The sequence below is a fragment of the Haliotis rubra genome, unplaced genomic scaffold (genome assembly GCF_003918875.1).
Source record: "Haliotis rubra isolate DU_JTF1 unplaced genomic scaffold, ASM391887v1 Scf36, whole genome shotgun sequence".
In the NCBI taxonomy this organism is placed as follows: Eukaryota; Metazoa; Mollusca; class Gastropoda; order Lepetellida; family Haliotidae; genus Haliotis; species Haliotis rubra.
Window position 1 is genome coordinate 140,071 of NW_025767035.1, and position 17,274 is coordinate 157,344.

The following is a 17,274-nucleotide window of genomic DNA, read 5'->3' on the forward strand; positions in this document are numbered from 1 at the left end:
GTTTTACGCTGCTTTAGCAATATTCCAGCAATACCACGGTGGGGGACACCAGAAATGGGCTAAGAATATTTGCACAAACATGCATGTTAGTAGACAAACAGTGACAAAAAATAAACCATGGAATGATAAATTAGTGTCTTTATCTGTAAAACAACATCGTCAACAAAATATGAGTATTTGTACAGCAATAGGCATCTCACTTACATAAACAATGAACAATGCAAAGTTCAAGGTCACATCAAGTACATGTCAAACAAACACAAAAATAGTTCAGGATGTGAACCCACAAAGAGGAAACTTCCTCTGTGTACAGCACTAAAGCACGGTTAGAAATAAACTGTTAATAATATGATTTTCATCTTACACTTTATTCACAAACTAGCAGACAAAAGTTGAATTTGAAAAACTTTGTGTAAAACTACGTCAAGCTGAGGTACACATCCTTCTTTTTCAAGCATAGTAATCAATTATACACTAAGGAATGTTATAGGTGATAGAACATACAAGATGTGTACCAACACATGATTGATTCATTTGGTGATATACCGGGGTATTGTAACAATTGACAAATATCCATACACAATGTGCAACACATTTTAAAGAGCTGCTTTTGTCATTCCTTTCACAGATTCTGTACTTCAGCTTTGATGTAACAGATAAACAGAATAACAAAAAGCAGCCATCTTGTCTGTTGTTCTACAGTTGGTTTGAATAATACATGATGTAGAGGCAGAAACATCCTGTTTCCCAAGATATAATGAATTGTTGTATGTGACTAACCCCGTGAAACTGTCTTCCTTACAAGGAAGTAATTTTTCGATAACAACTTTCAGAACAGCTAATATGTAATAAAAGCACTGCATTAACAATAAACATAATTAAATATTTGATAAAAAAATTATGCCACATTATAGAATGGATGATATTTCTTTTGGATAATCTGCACTGACAATAAATATGATTGCATACACAATTCATAGTATCAAAGATATTAATATATATAAATATGTGTCTTTGGATATAAAACTATTATGTCATTTGTAATGATACTATCCCATCAATTAAATCTCACAAGTGTTACAGGAAAACCCTGTTTTGTTGTACATTTGTATTTACAAGCAGTACTCAATAAACGGTATGCTTAAGTTCTATGTAAATTCATCAACTGAAGAGACAGACACGTACCTTTTGTGTTGGCTTAAATCTAATGTATATTTCACTGTATATCTTATAGCAAGGATTTAACATTTCAGGGGCTGCCCAATCATAGCTTCTCTGTATAACTTATAGCAAGAATTATACACTGCGGGGGCTCCTATCACAATTTCATCTCTTAGCAAAATACATATTTTCCTTGTTTCAACAGTGATCAGATGATTCTTCACAAACTGCATGACTTATCGATGACACTTTTACACTGAACATGTAGTGTACCTGTCCAAACTCCCATCAGTATCCTCATGAAAGAGTCATGTCATGTTACATCTGTGGTGACGATACAACCTTTATTACATATATCACAAGGTGTAAGACGTTAACTTACTCAAAATATTAGGTTCCCTTATTAAACACTTTATCCACACTATATACAAATACTTGCATGATCTCATATACTTAGACAAACAAAAGTATCTGTCAGTCCATATTTTTGTGCAGATTACATTATTATAGGAAACAACAAGAAAGGGTTATTAACTGACGAGTAACTCAAAAGTTTTAGTTGTTTTTTAAGAAGAGCCCCTTGTGAGTTTTCTAAGTACCCAGGGCACTTATTACAATGAATATGGTAAGTCAATGAAAATGCATATCAAAATATGGTTATATACATAAACTTCTCTTCGTCCAGGGACAATGATGTCAGCGGAAATCACATTTCTGTATCCACGGGAAGTGTCACTGGTTACCCTTTGACACTGATATCCTTGACCTAGAGTCAACCATGCTCATAAAGCACATTTCTGTATCCATTGGAAGTGCCACTGGTTACCCTTTGACACTGATATACTTGACCTTGGGTCAACCATGCTCATAAAGCACATTCTCTGAAAGCATCAACTAAGTCTTTCACTTCCCCTTCCCACTGAACCATTTTGACAAAGTGTACATTCTTCATCACAGCACCAGCAAGTCATATCACATGAATCACCATCCTACCACCATCAGCCATTATGTCACTGATACAACTGGGGCCCGTTGTACATGATTGGTGAGGGTGATGTCCCCAGGCGACTAGAGGCCATACTTCTACTCATTATGGACCCATATGCCGTCCTGGGGGTGCCTCTGGGTGTGCCACCCCTCGGTGTGAGCCTCCCATTCGGGGTGAGGATGGGAGTACCACGCGAGATGCCTCCATTGTCAATACTGTTGGTAGAGTTGTGTACACTGTAACTGAAATAGAACAGGCTGTTACTATTGGTTTACAATCTTTCGATTCATTGATGTCACCATGCCCTCAGTCACATGACAAATGACACGATCTCATGTCACCATGCCCTCAGTCACATGACAAATGACACGATCTCATGTCACCATGCCCTCAGTCACATGACAAATGACCCATTCTCATGTCACCGTGCCCTCAGTCACATGACAAATGACCCATTCTCATGTCACTGTGGTCTCAGTCATGTGACAGCTGACCCATTCTCATGTCACCGTGCCCTCAGTCATGTGACAACAGAACCATTCTCATGTCACTGTGCTCTCAATCATGTGACAGCTGACACATTCTCATGTCACTGTGCCCTCAGTCATGTGACAGCTGACCCATTCTCATGTCACTGTGCTCTCAATCATGTGACAGCTGACCCATTCTCATGTCACTGTGCCCTCAGTCACATGACATATGACCCATTCTCATGTCACCGTGCCCTCAGTCATGTGACAAAAGAACCATTTTCATGTCACTGTGTTCTCAATCATGTGACAGCTGACCCATTCTCATGTCACCATGCCCTCAGTCATGTGACAGCTGACCCATTCTCATGTCACTGTACTCTCAATCATGTGACAGCTGACCCATTCTCATGTCACCGTGCCCTCAGTCACATGACAAATGACCCATTCTCATGTCACCGTGCCCTCAGTCATGTGACAACAGAACCATTCTCATGTCACCATGGCCTCAGTCATGGGACAGCTGACACGATCTCATGTCACTGAGCCCTCAGTCATGTGACAGCTGACCCATTCTCATGTCACCGTGCCCTCAGTCATGTGACAACTGAACCATTCTCATGTCACCGTGCCCTCAGTCATGTGACAACTGACCCATTCTCATGTCACCGTGCCCTCAGTCATGTGACAGCTGACCCATTCTCATGTCACTGTGGTCTCAGTCATGTGACAGCTGACCCATTCTCATGTCACCGTGCCCTCAGTCACATGACAGCTGCCCCATCTCATGTCACTGTGCTCTCAGTCATGTGACAGCTGACCCATTCTCATGTCACCATGCCCTCAGTCATGTAACAGCTAACCCATTCTCATGTCACTGTGCTCTCAGTCATGTGACAGCTGACCCATTCTCATGTCACTGTGCCCTCAGTCATGTGACAACTGACCCATTCTCATGTCACTGTGCCCTCAGTCATGTGACAGCTGACCCATTCTCATGTCACTGTGCCCTCAGTCATGTGACAGCTGACCCATTCTCATGTCACTGTGCCCTCAGTCATGTGACAGCTGACCCATTCTCATGTCACCGTGCCCTCAGTTATGCTCCAAACCAAAATGAGGTAAACAAGGTAAGAATTCTATCATTTTGGCTTCTAATCTTCCCTGTCCAATACAACATAACACCTAATTTGTTTGCAGTCACTTTAGTGTCCATCTGATTCTGTATCCTATGCTAATTCATTATTAGGCCAGATCAATTTTATTTATTGTTTTACAGATTTTTGTCCTCAGAAAACCTGAAGGCAGGAGGGAAAATACTATATAAAAAATCACCAGTCAAAGTAATATCCCTAAATAAAATAAAATAAAATAAAATATTCCTAAAAGTATTTTATTTTTGGTAATTTATGAAATGTATATGGGGCAAAAAACAATTAACAATTTTTTTGTTGTAAGTTTACAGTTTGGGCCGATAAAAACATGAGGATTTTATTTTTTTGAGCGGGGAAAATTAATTTTTATTTTTTTCTTATTCTTGCAGAAATACGACCGGCGGATCCGAAAAACAAGAAATGAAATTGGTCTGGCCTTATCATATGTTTTAGATATTATTTGTCAAATAAAATTCAATATTATTCAAGATAGTCTAAAACTGTAGTCATGCTCATAGAATTAAAATTTATCATTTTCAGCTAAATAGGAAAAAAAGAAAAATTCAGAATTCATGTTATAATTTCTGTTGTAATATCTGATGTGCTACTGCTTCTACAGATATGTACGTGTCAACTTGCTAAGAGCTCACAGTGTTATAAAGTCACACCTGGTAACGAACACAGGGAAGACCTAACAAACTTAACCATTCCATTCAGATTAGGTTAAGACGTGAATGTAAAAACAAATTTGACCGCAGTGACTTTAAGCAACAAATATAGCACTTCTCACGCAGTGTTTCAAGACATGTTTTAGCAACAAAACTCTCACAGAAGCTTCAAACTTATTTGCCATCATATTGTTTCTTCTGAAATCCACTTTGTTTACTTCATTTTCAGCCAAAAATAAAATAAAAAGGCTTCTGGCAGTTGTTAAACTTACTGAAAAGCCTGAGCAAGCTCAGTTGGTAAATTGGTTTTACTTCCATCTTGCATGTTGCACTGCAACAGCTGTTGACCATGATGCAGGGTGCAAATGACAGTGAATACAATTCTGAAGTTCCTTTAGCCTCAATATTTAGTGAACACTGGCTGCTGCTCTAAATACAATGTCGGAAGGATGCAATAGTTCCTCTGTGCAGTCTCCAACTAAACAAACATCAGCAGGTTCAGACATATGTGTTGCACACCCCATGTTCGAACCTACCCCATCCTGCCGTCCCGCTGTCATACCATCCTGTACACCAGCCAGCGCCCAAGTCACCTAGTCTTGGGCTCATGGAAATGTTGCTAGTGGGTGTCACAACACTTCTGTCATATTATCCAGGACATATTTAAGGACTGATAGTTTTTAATCAAAGGGAAATTGTTTCCTCCTATCAAATCAAGAGTGGCTGAAACTCACAGCACACCATGACTCGAGTCTGTCAGTGTATCTCTTCATGTTGACTGACACGAAAAGTCTGGAAAAATAACTTTGAGCAAGTGTACTTGATTTCCGTTACCAGCCATTACAATATTATCAAAATCAGATCATTTACTTATGCATATAAGCATATGACAATTACTCAATAGGAGGTATTGGATGAACCAATGAGACAATCAGAGTGAATGCTACCATCTTCTTGGCTTCTTGGCACAAGCCTGCGGAGGATTTGGAACAGCATATCTTACTGAATGTAACTTACACAAGCAGTAGTGAATGGAGGATAATGAAGGCAATGCTATTTAAATAGGTTTTGGATATTATATATATTTCATATCTTAACAACTACTTTTACATTTCAAAATGACAAATGACAGTTTGACACAGTACCAAACCTGCCATCCTTGTCATATTTTCATGGTTAACCTTGCAGAAAAGAAAAAATGAAGTTTATTATGTAAAGACCAACAACTTACTTGACCGAATGTGGATCATCCCGAGTGAGATCATCATCACTGTCATAGCGACGAGGGTTATCAAAGAAAAACACCTTTGAACTATGGCTGTGGTTGGAGAGATCGTTCAGTGCCTGCAAATATCCAGACATGTATCAGGCACGGAATGCAGCAATAAAGAGAGTTTCAACAAGACATGTAACCTACTGTTCCTTATATGCTGTTCTTATCATGTTGAATGTTACTGTGAAACAGCTGTAATGGAGAATGACCTATAGTTGATCTAAACAGCTAAGGCACTGAAATGGCCAACGAATGTTCTCTGTGTTCACGTTTTATGGAGCAAAAGTTTCTGTTTGTTGGGCTGGGCTCTCATTAAAACTGCAATGCAACAATGTAGCGTGTAGATAAGTCAAACCAGTGATAGATGTTATGAGCAAAGTCCATGACATTGGCGCATGATGATATGCCAAATCTATTTCCTCATTTAATACAACAATGATAAGATGCTTAGATCCGAAACTAACACAGAATTTCCCCTTAAATAATTTCTGTTTGTGACTGAACACAAAACACATACATCACATCAATAAAAGGAAATAACATGAAATCTACCTACCACAGCATTGACGGCTCTTTTGACTCGAAAAAACAACACAACAACAAATGTTGGTAGGACCTCCCAGACGAACAACACGATTCCGAAAGAAAGGTACTCATATCCCCCAGACAGATCATTGAAGTCAGCCTGCAAGAAAAACAAATATATAACCGAAACACAATGTGGGAACTGAAATCCCATTTAAAATTCACAAATTTCAAATGAGATTTTTTCCATTAAAGGTAACGTCCTGATGGACCATGATTATGTACCGGTAATTGAAAAAGAGAGACATGAGTATTTGAAAGAGGTTTTGAACTGGAGGAAATGATCTGGTTTGAATTAGATGTTCTAATTGAAAAGATAATTCATTTTAATTAACCTACTGATTCTGATGATGTTAAATTACTAAGAAATGGAATAACAAACTACACAATGTTTTAATCTTCTGAAAGTAATTTTCAAAAACAGATTTTCACAAGGCAGCACATGCAGGGAACAATTTGAAGGTCCAAAACCTTTGAGTCCTTTCACTTTTTCCCAACCTATCAACAAGGTCCTTTTATCAACAAAATCTGCAGAAATGAAATAAAGAATAGTTTGCCACAAGCACTGATAACAAGATTGTTGGGTGTAATGTTCAGGGGAGCTGAGTTAATGCGTGTTTCATTCAGACTCACTGAACCAATTGTGACCCTTTCAAAAAGCGTTTGTACAGAAACAATTCTCTTTGCATTTGGCTAAACAATATGAAAATACTTTCAACCGATGTAAACTAGTTAATGCACACACAAAAATCAAAAAGCACAATGAACGTCACAATCTTTTCAACTTAATTAAACATTTTACATTTTTTTGAAATATTTAACTATAGAATAGGCAGTGTTTAAGGAATCTACTCAAAAGTTTTATATATTTTGTCAAAAGGAAAATCCATATCTCTTTTGAAGAAACAACCTGTAATACTAATCCAGGCTAAGTGTAGAGTGTAATATGAGACTATATCAACAATAGACATTAACCTGGTCAGATACATTGACCCAGTCATAGCCGAAGTCGGGAACCTTGGTCTTCAGGGCTGGGTAGATGGAGATAAAGTTGTAGATAGCTCTGGATGTAAACAGCATCAGGATGACAACACAGGCCGCGATTGCCTGACACATACTTGTCCCCTGTCAGCAGAGATAGCACGCAATAAGTTCCAGGGTGAAACTACAGGGGATGCTGGTCGTATTGTACTGATATTGGTTTATACTGCCGCACTGGCTTGATGTTGCATAAACAATGTCTAGAATATATTATTACCAGTTTGCTACCATAAAAGATATATGAAGATATCATTCTCTTATGTATGCCTGTGCTCACCTATATATACCACCTTGTTGAGAATGCCCACCCAGCCTGCACTGTACATCCTGTTCACCACCCCAACCTACACTGCACCACACGGTACACTTCTCAGCCTACACTACACCACGCCATGCCAGCCTATTCTACACTACACCAGCCTACACTACACCACCCTGTACACTATCCCAGCCTACCCTACACTACACCAGCCTACACTACTCTGCACCAGCCTACACCACCCCAACCTACACTGTTCCACCCTGTACACTATCCCAGCCTACACTACACCACCTTGTACACTAGCCCAGCCTACACTACACACCACCCTACACTACACCACCCAAGCCTACAGTACACCACCCTGTACACCTCTCAGCCTACACTACACCACCTTGTACACTAACCCAGCCTACACTACACCACCCCAGCCTACACTACACCACCCTGTAAAACCTCTCGGCCTACACTACACCACCTTGTACTCAAGCCCAGTCTACACTACACCACACCAGCCCTACACTACACCACACACCAGCCTCCCAGCACTACACCATCCCAGCCTACTACACTACACTACACCAGCCTACACTACACCACACCACACACCATAACACATACACCACCTCACCAGCCTACACTACACCATCCCAGCCTACACTACACTACACCAGCCTACACTACACCACACCAACCTACACTACACCTCACCAGCCTACACTACACTACACCAGCCTACACCACACCAGCCTACACTACACTACATTAGTCTACACCACACCAGCCTACATTACACCACACCAGCCTACACTTACACTACACCACACCAGCCTACACTACACTACAACACACTACACCAGCCTTACACTCCACCACTACCACCTACACCAGCCTTACACTAGCCTACACCACACCACCCTTACACTACACTACACCCACAGCCTACACACCACACCAGCCTACACTACACTACACCACACCAGCCTAGCACTACACTACACCACACCAGCCTACACTACACTACATCACACCAGCCTACACTACACCACACCAGCCTACACTTACACTACACTACAGCCTACCTACACCAGCCTACACTCACACCATCCCAGCCTTACACTACACACCCCCCAGCCTACACTACACTACACCAGCCACTCTCACCACCCTGTCCACCAACCAACCTGTACACTACACCACCCTGTCCACTAACCAACCTACACTACACCACCCTGTCCACCAACCAACCTACACTTCACCCTGTTTCACAACCTCAACTTACACTCACACTACACTCCCTGTTCACCACTCAACCCCACACACTACCTACACTTGTCCCACCCTGTTCACCACCCAGCCTCCACTACACCACCCTCCTGTTCACCACTCACCTACACTACCCCACCCTGTTCACCACTCCAACCTACACTACACCTCACCCTGTTCACCACCCAGCCTCCACTACACCACCCCTGTCTCACCACTCTGTGCTCCATACACTACACCACCCCTGTTCACCACTCAACCTACACTACCCCACCCCTGATCACCACTCAGCCTACACACCCTGTTCACCACCCACCTCCAACCTACACTCACCCCACCCTGTTCACCACTCTCACCCTACACTACACCACCCCTGTTCACCACTCCACCTACACTACACCCGTACCCCTGTTCACCACTCAACCTACCTACACTACACCACCCTGTTCACCACCCAGCCTCCACTACACCACCACCCTGTTCACCATCACTCAATCCTACACACCTACCCCACCCCCTGTTCACCACTCAACCTACACTACACTACCACCCTGTTCACCACCCAGCCTCCACTACACCACCCTGTTCACCACTCACCTCCACTACACCACCCTGTTCACCACTCAACCTACACCTACCCCACCCTGATCACCACCCTGTTCCTACACTACACTACCCCTGTTCACCACCCAGCCTCCACTACACCACCCTGTTCACCACTCAACCTACACTACACCACCCTGTTCACCACTCAACCTACACTACCCCACCCTGATCACCACTCAACCTACACTACACTACCCTGTTCACCACTCAACCTACACTACACTACCCTGTTCACCACTCAACCTACACTACACCACCCTGTTCACCACTCAACCTACACTACACCACCCTGTTCACCACTCAACCTACACTACACCACCCTGTTCACCACCCATGCCTACACTACACCACCCCTGTTCACCGTTCGACCTACACTACACCACCCTGTTCACCACCCATGCCTGATAACACCACCCTGTTCACCACCCATGCCTACTGATTACACCACCCTGTTCACCACCCATGCCTACTGATTACACCACCCTCTTCACCACCCAGCCTCCACTACACCACCCTGTTCACTGTTCGACCTACACTACACCACCCTGTTCACCACCCATGCCTGATAACACCACCCTCTTCACCACCCATGCCTACTGATTACACCACCCTCTTCACCACCCATGCCTACTGATTACACCACCCTCTTCACCACCCATGCCTACTGATTACACCACCCTCTTCACCACCCATGCCTACTGATTACACCACCCTCTTCACCACCCATGCCTACTGATTACACCACCCTCTTCACCACCCATGCCTACTGGATTACACCACCCCTCTTTCACCACCCAGCCTCCACTACACCACCCTGTTCACCACCCAGACCTACACTACACCACCCCCTCACCACCCATGCCTGATAACACCACCCTGTTCACCACCCATGCCTACTGATTACACCACCCTGTTCACCACCCATGCCTACTGATTACACCACCCTGTTCACCACCCATGCCTACTGATTACACCACCCTCTTCACCACCCATTACTACCACACCCTCTTCACCACCCATGCCTACTGATTACACCCACCCTCTTCACCACCCATGCCTACACCACCCACCCTCTTCACCACCCATGCCTACTGATTACACCACCCTCTTCACCACCCATGCCTACTGATTACACCACCCTCTTCACCACCCATGCCTACTGATTACACCACCCTCTTCACCACCCATGCCTACTGATTACACCACCCTGTTCACCACCCATGCCTACTGATTACATAAAATGGAAAGGGCAGCAACAGAGAAACATGGAACTTACCTTGGCTTCCAGAACCAGCGATGAGGAGGACAATTTTGACATTTTGTAAATACAGAACGAAAGTACAATACCAAAAATGATAAAAAGGGAGTCATTGATGGCCACCCGTATATAGATGAGCTCCAGTGGAATGGAAGAGTAATTCCTCTCACTGTATTTGATGACCATGGCACATGTTATATTGGACACCACAAACACGATTATAGCCAGGAAGACCAGGATTCGAAGGGGACGTCTGAAAGGAAACAAGAAGACAAAGTCATCAATATCCCCGCAATGGCAAAATACTCTTCATGGATATGTCAATTAGTTATGACTATGTCAAATGTTTTGGCGTGTATATAGCAGTGAGTGAGTGAGTTGGTGAGTTTAGTTTTATGCCACACTCAGCAATATGCCTGCCATATGGCAGTGGACTGTAAATATATAATAGAATCTGGACCAGATAACCAGTGATGAACAGTATGACCATCGATCTACACAACTGGAATACAATGATATGTGTCAACCAAGCGCACCAAAACCAGTTTCACTCAAAGTAAAATTTGTTGCCATGGAAATGCAAAAAATATCTTATTCAGAAATGCAAAACTACCAAAAGGCACCAGTTCACCACCAGATCTATCTATGTGCCAGGTTTGGTGAAGAAATATTGAATCGTTTTAAAGTTCTGCTCCGGAAACGAGCACCAACACCAATTGCACTCAAAGTAAAATTTGTTGCCATGGAAATGCAAAATATATCTTATTCAGAAATGCAAAACTACCAAAAGGCACCAGTTCATCACCAGATCTATCTATGTGCCAGGTTTGGTGAAGAAATATTGAATCGTTTTAAAGTTCTGCTCCGGAAACGAGCACCAACACCAATTGCACTCAAAGTAAAATTTGTTGCCATGGAAATGCAAAATTTATCTTATTCAGAAATGCAAAACTACCAAAAGGCACCAGTTCATCACCAGATCTATCTATGTGCCAGGTTTGGTGAAGAAATATTGAACAGTTTTAAAGTTCTGCTCCGGAAACGAGCACCAACACCAATTGCACTCAAAGTAAAATTTGTTGCCATGGAAATGCAAAATATATCTTATTCAGAAATGCAAAACTACGAAAGGGAACAGTTCATCACCAGATCTATCTATGTGCCAGGTTTGGTGAAGAAATATTGAACAGTTTTAAAGTTCTGCTCCGGAAACGAGCACCAACGCCAATTGCAGTCAAAGTCAAACTTGTTGCCATGGAAATGCAAAAAATATTTTATTCAGAATTCCAAAACTACCAACAGGCACCAGTTCACCACCAGACTTATCTGTGTTGGAGTTGGTGCGTTTTTCCGGAGCAGACTTGGCAGATAGATAGGTCTGGTGGTGAACTGGTGCCTTTTGGTAGTTTTGGATTTCTGATTATAATACATGGACGCACGGACGGACGAATGGATGGACAGAAGGATAGATGAATGGGTGGACGAACGGACGGAGTGCATTTTAATACCTGTCGCAGAACGCATTGCGAGGGATAAAAATAGGACTGTCAACATGCATCAGAACGAGTTGGGTTTGTCAGCTTGCTGTGGGCGGAAAACCTCAAGTAATGTACGTCTTAGTACTCTTATATATTACCATAACTTTGGTCTTCCCTCACACATGAATCTGTCATATGTTAAAAACATCTTAAATTCAACTCATTCACACATTACATAAGTTTACATGAAGAATACGTGTATGATTTACTAATTTCAAAAGCGCAGTTACCTATTGAATAAGCTTAACTCACTTTCTTATCCAAACTACGCAGGCTACAAAGATTAAACCATTCTAAACCTGGAGGATCTTTATTTACAAAACAGGATGTTTTGTTATACAGACCCTATCATATCTATATTAGTCATACAGTATACTATGGTGGTAACCAGCTCTTAGGGACCACTTACTTCAGTTCATTATAACCATAGTTATACACATAACATATTTTGACTAAAATATACAGAAAGTCGCGGGGACCAAACAAACAGTTTGTTATATCCATCATTTCATTATAAGCATGCCCATTATAAACATAATCTTTTGTAAAAGTATTTGGTTCTTGACTCATTCAAAGGGAAAAATTCAGCTGCTAGACCACATTGTTCCTATGAATGAACTTACTTTCAGCATTAGCCATGGGAATAATCAACACCCAGAGATAATTGTTTATTTATCACATGCATCACTGTTGTCAAGGTGACGCTCCCCAGGACTGACCAAAGTATATTCTAGGGTTAATGAGCAGAATGTGTGTTATGTCTCTGTATCAAGGCATAGAATGTTTTTCTTTGATTCTTTGATGATATGTTTTTTAACATTGCACTCAGCAATTTTCCGGCTATTAGTCTGCGGTCTGTAAATAGTCAAGTCTGGACCAGACAATCAAGTGATTGACAATGACACCATGAACATCGATCTATGCAATTGGGAAACGATGACAAGCATCAACTAAGTCAGTGAGCACCCAATCCCATTAGTCGCCTCTTACAACAAGCACAGGTTCCTGAAAACATTTCACTTTTTTCAACTATTCATCTCACTTCAACATGTGACACGGAGATAGTGCAAACTATTTCACCTCACTTCAACTGATGACACAGATAATGTCACCATTTCACCTCACTTCAACTGATGACACAGATAATCTCATCATTTCACCTCACTTCAACTGATGACACACGTAATCTCACCATTTCACCTCACTTCAACTGATGACACAGATAATCTCACCATTTCACCTCACTTCAACTGATGACACAGATAATCTCACCATTTCACCTCACTTCAACTGATGATACACGTAATCTCACCATTTCACCTCACTTCAATTGATGACACAGATAATCTCACCATTTCACCTCACTTCAACTAATGACACACATAACCTCACCATTTCACCTCGCTTCAACTTATGACACAGAGATAATGCCACTTATGTTTCCAATATTCCAATATTTCTAAAGAACTATAAACATCACAAAAGAATGAATAACCAATAGCATTACTTACTTGAATTTGCTTGGTTCATACTTTGCTCTGGCCTTGAAAACAACCTGAAAAGTAATATCCATGTCCTTAATCATATTCAGTACTAAACATGCTGTCAACACCAGATGAGGATCTTCTCGCATCCTTCATTATCTAGAGTATAATGTCTCCATTCTCGGTGATCAAAATAGTGCATAATTTGGGTGTCATGGCACAGTAAATATTACAATTTCACGGTGCCCTGGTTGCATGCCTTAAACATTATTATACAAATAATACCATGATTCATTTAATGGATAATGCAATCAAATTGACTAATTCAAATGATTCAAAACCTTATTTTGCACCCCATTTAACTATTTATATCCATGGCACTCACAATCTCACACCTTAACACCTGATCGATTTGAATGCCAGTGTGCATGAAAGGAAACCCAGTTTTGGATGACTACCGGCCTATCTATGGTAATATACAGTAGTTTCTGGGTTAGTTTATGGTCCAGGACAAATGAAACCTAACTATTCTCGAAATCATGATAGTGTCAGGAAATCCTGGTTTACATATTTACTGATTTACTAATAATAAATTAAAATCACATGACTGTAGTGATGTTTTATGTTTAATTGGATCATAAAAAATGTACGGGCACACCCATTTTCACAAAGGCACACCTAAATTATCCGAAATTGCATTTCTAACCCTGATTCTGATATATAGCCCCCTATCCTGTGCCACTGTCAATTTCATTTTAGAGTGAGTGAGTGAGTATGGTTTATGTCGCTTTTAGCAATATTCCAACAATATCACATCGGAAGACATCAGAAATGGGCTTCACACATTGTACCCATGTGGGGATTTGAACCCAGGCCTTCGGTGTGATGAGCTGACACTAACCATTAGGCTATCCCACCATCCCACTTCATTTTAGAAGTGAAACACCATTAGCATGTCTACATGCTTTGTTTAATTAGAACAGAATTTCTCTCGCTTGTGAGCTTGAAATCAGCAACCAATCAAACTACTAAGTTTAGTATGGGTCCATTTTAAAAAATTGCATGTATGAGTGAGTGCTGGATATATGTTTGATAGCGGATGCAAGGGGTTCCAGAAAGTATTAGGGTTGCCAAGCAACAAAGCGTTCCTTGATGTATTAGTGGTGTTTTGCAAGAAGGGGAGCTGAGCACTGGCAGAAGAATTGATTTTCAGCAACCCATGCTTCGCGTAAAAGGCAAGCAACAGGATACGGTGGTAAGACTCGTCTACTTGGTTAACACATGTCATTGTATCCCAGTTGCATAGATCGATGCTCATCTCCATCACTGGATTGTCTGATTCAGACTCCATTTATTTACAGACCACTGTTATATAGCTGCAATATTGCTGAGTGTGTAAACAAAGATAACACATGATAAATTGGTGTAATTTGTGTTGTCACATCAATTAAAACGGATTATCAAAATTGAATATATTTATGATCATTATACTATATGTGAAGGATATTTTCTACCACAATTATTGTATCTATCTTTGCTGACAAAATCAAAAACATACTAACATGATAAAATCTGTATTCATAGTTTGTTTATTTGTTTGTTTTAAGTATGCATGGCAGCAGTCTTCAAAACTAATTATTCTGGACCAGATAATTCAGTGATTGACATCATGAGCATCCATCTATGCAACTGGCATGTGTTAACCTACTAGGTAATATGATGGGACAGGTGGGATATGATGACGTGCATCAACAAGTCAGCGAGCCTGGCCACCTGATCCTGTAAATTGCCTCTTACAATAAACAGTCACCTTTTGCGTCAAGCTCGGGCTGCTGATGACCAATTCTAACCAAGATCTTCAGAACTTGTACTCATACAAATTAGGCAATACATTTATTATGCAACATTTTTTCCATCATGTGTATACAAGTTTACATGCATTTGACACCAAATGCTTTTTCTCCAAAACCTTGCTGAGCGTAAACTAGACATGCTAACAAATAACAATATTTAGATACTTATAAACATGCAGTAGTCATTCTAAGTTGTAATGCTATGCATGCATCTTTCATTTCCTTTCAGCTCCTAATTATTTACTTTATTATTTTGCTTTACTTTACTACAACATTTGTCCTGATACCACCTGAATGAAATTACAATTGATGTCAAGTAAATTGTCATATACAAAATACTGAATAATTTTTAAGTTGCATACTGCATATATTTTAGGAAAATGAATTAATTATCATACTCATGATACACTGTATTACAGTCATTATTCAGCCTTTATACAGGGATTTACATGCAGTCCTGTATTTGAGGGTCCCTGGGACTCATACTCTTAATTTTCAGGGGGTCCTGGACAACAAAATGGGGGTCCCAGACACTTAAATATTATTATCAATACTGTTAAATTATTTTATTGTGCATCATGATCATCACATTGTTACAGTAATTAAATTGCAAATAATACCATAACCCAGCTAGGAGCAAACTCAGTGATAACTTATTGCCACTTGATTGGAATCGAGTCCCTGTGGACTCGCTAATAAATTTTGTTGCGTCCAGTGTCAATTTTTATGCAAACTCAGGAATTCGCTTCCTGTAAATCCCTGCTTTATATATAATAATTTTAAGTACCAATCTGTGACCTTAGAACATAAACGAATCAATAAATGTAACGTTCTTGTGATCATGACTATCTGTACTTTGATCATGTCTGTATACGGACAGCTGTCACAGTACCACAGGTCAACATTCCCTACTTTATCTACAATCATATTAAAAAAGTACCACTTTCCATCAACAGACTTTATATACGTTATTTGTGGTTAGACAGGATGATGACGCTTTTGTTTGGGTTCACAGCTAGAGATAAATATTTGTTTGTAAACATCAATCTTACCTGTGCAAAAAATAAAACCAGTAGGCACAGCGTTGTAAACTGTAGGCAGACAGGACAGCAGTATAACAACCAATAGAATACCCATGGCAAGTCATTAGCCAGGTCGCAATCTTGGACGTAAAATGAAAATAAAGTCGTTCTCAAACCGGACCAAATCAGACAAAGGAAAAGGAATACTGTCTGGTAACTAAAACGTTTGTGTCGGTAGTACCATATCATCCATAACTGGATATACACAACGAAGAACAGTAGCCCATATAATGATATGTATACGACTGTCAGACTTAACTGCACACTCGGCGAGAGGGCAGGTTTTAGTCGTGGTAAGCTTGTTATCGGAATATCAAATGGATATGGATTGTCACTGACAGCTGATGCAGAATCCTCAGAATGTGACAATAACACGTTTGGAAAGATCCTGGCTATTCTCTCTTGACCGGACATTATAAGAACAGCATGTCCTCCGATAAGCTGTTACATGATCACCCAAGTATACTCCATGAACGAGTTATCTGAAGTACCGCCCATCTTTTCCTGACGGAAGCAGCTGATTTGTTTTTGCGACCTTGACCTTTGACATTAATTATTCATAAAAATTAAAAATATGAAATACCATAA

General features: G+C 40.8%; 1 protein-coding gene across 2 annotated transcripts; it reads right to left on the minus strand.

The window, feature by feature from the left end:
- Window positions 1–60: 60 nt before the first annotated feature.
- Window positions 61–17,208, minus strand: LOC124285409 (G protein-coupled receptor 137Ba-like). Of its 2 annotated transcripts, XR_006900814.1 has the most exons (8): window positions 16,657–17,208; window positions 13,779–13,822; window positions 10,748–10,982; window positions 7,275–7,424; window positions 6,271–6,399; window positions 5,673–5,785; window positions 2,011–2,391; window positions 61–1,927 (listed from the first exon to the last, which is right to left on the minus strand). XR_006900814.1 is itself a non-coding variant. In XM_046721632.1 (7 exons), exons 1-7 carry the CDS (start codon window positions 17,098–17,100, stop codon window positions 2,172–2,174), a joined length of 1,335 nt encoding a protein of 444 aa, XP_046577588.1. In that variant the 5' UTR covers window positions 17,101–17,208; the 3' UTR covers window positions 61–2,171. The 2 variants fall into 2 exon arrangements, 1 of the variants encoding a protein (XP_046577588.1); XM_046721632.1 differs by having other exon boundaries at window positions 61–2,391.
- Between the last annotated feature and the right edge of the window lie 66 nt (window positions 17,209–17,274).

Coding starts and splice junctions, on each gene's coding strand:
- LOC124285409 (XM_046721632.1), bottom strand. CDS start 17,100: ATGTCCGGTCAAGAGAGAATAGCCAGGATCTTTCCAAACGTGTTATTG. Junction 10,983..13,778: donor TATGAACCAAGCAAATTCAA/GTAAGTAATGCT, acceptor GTTTCCTTTCAG/ACGTCCCCTTCGAATCCTGG. Junction 6,400..7,274: donor GGGTCAATGTATCTGACCAG/GTTAATGTCTAT, acceptor TTTTTCTTGCAG/GCTGACTTCAATGATCTGTC.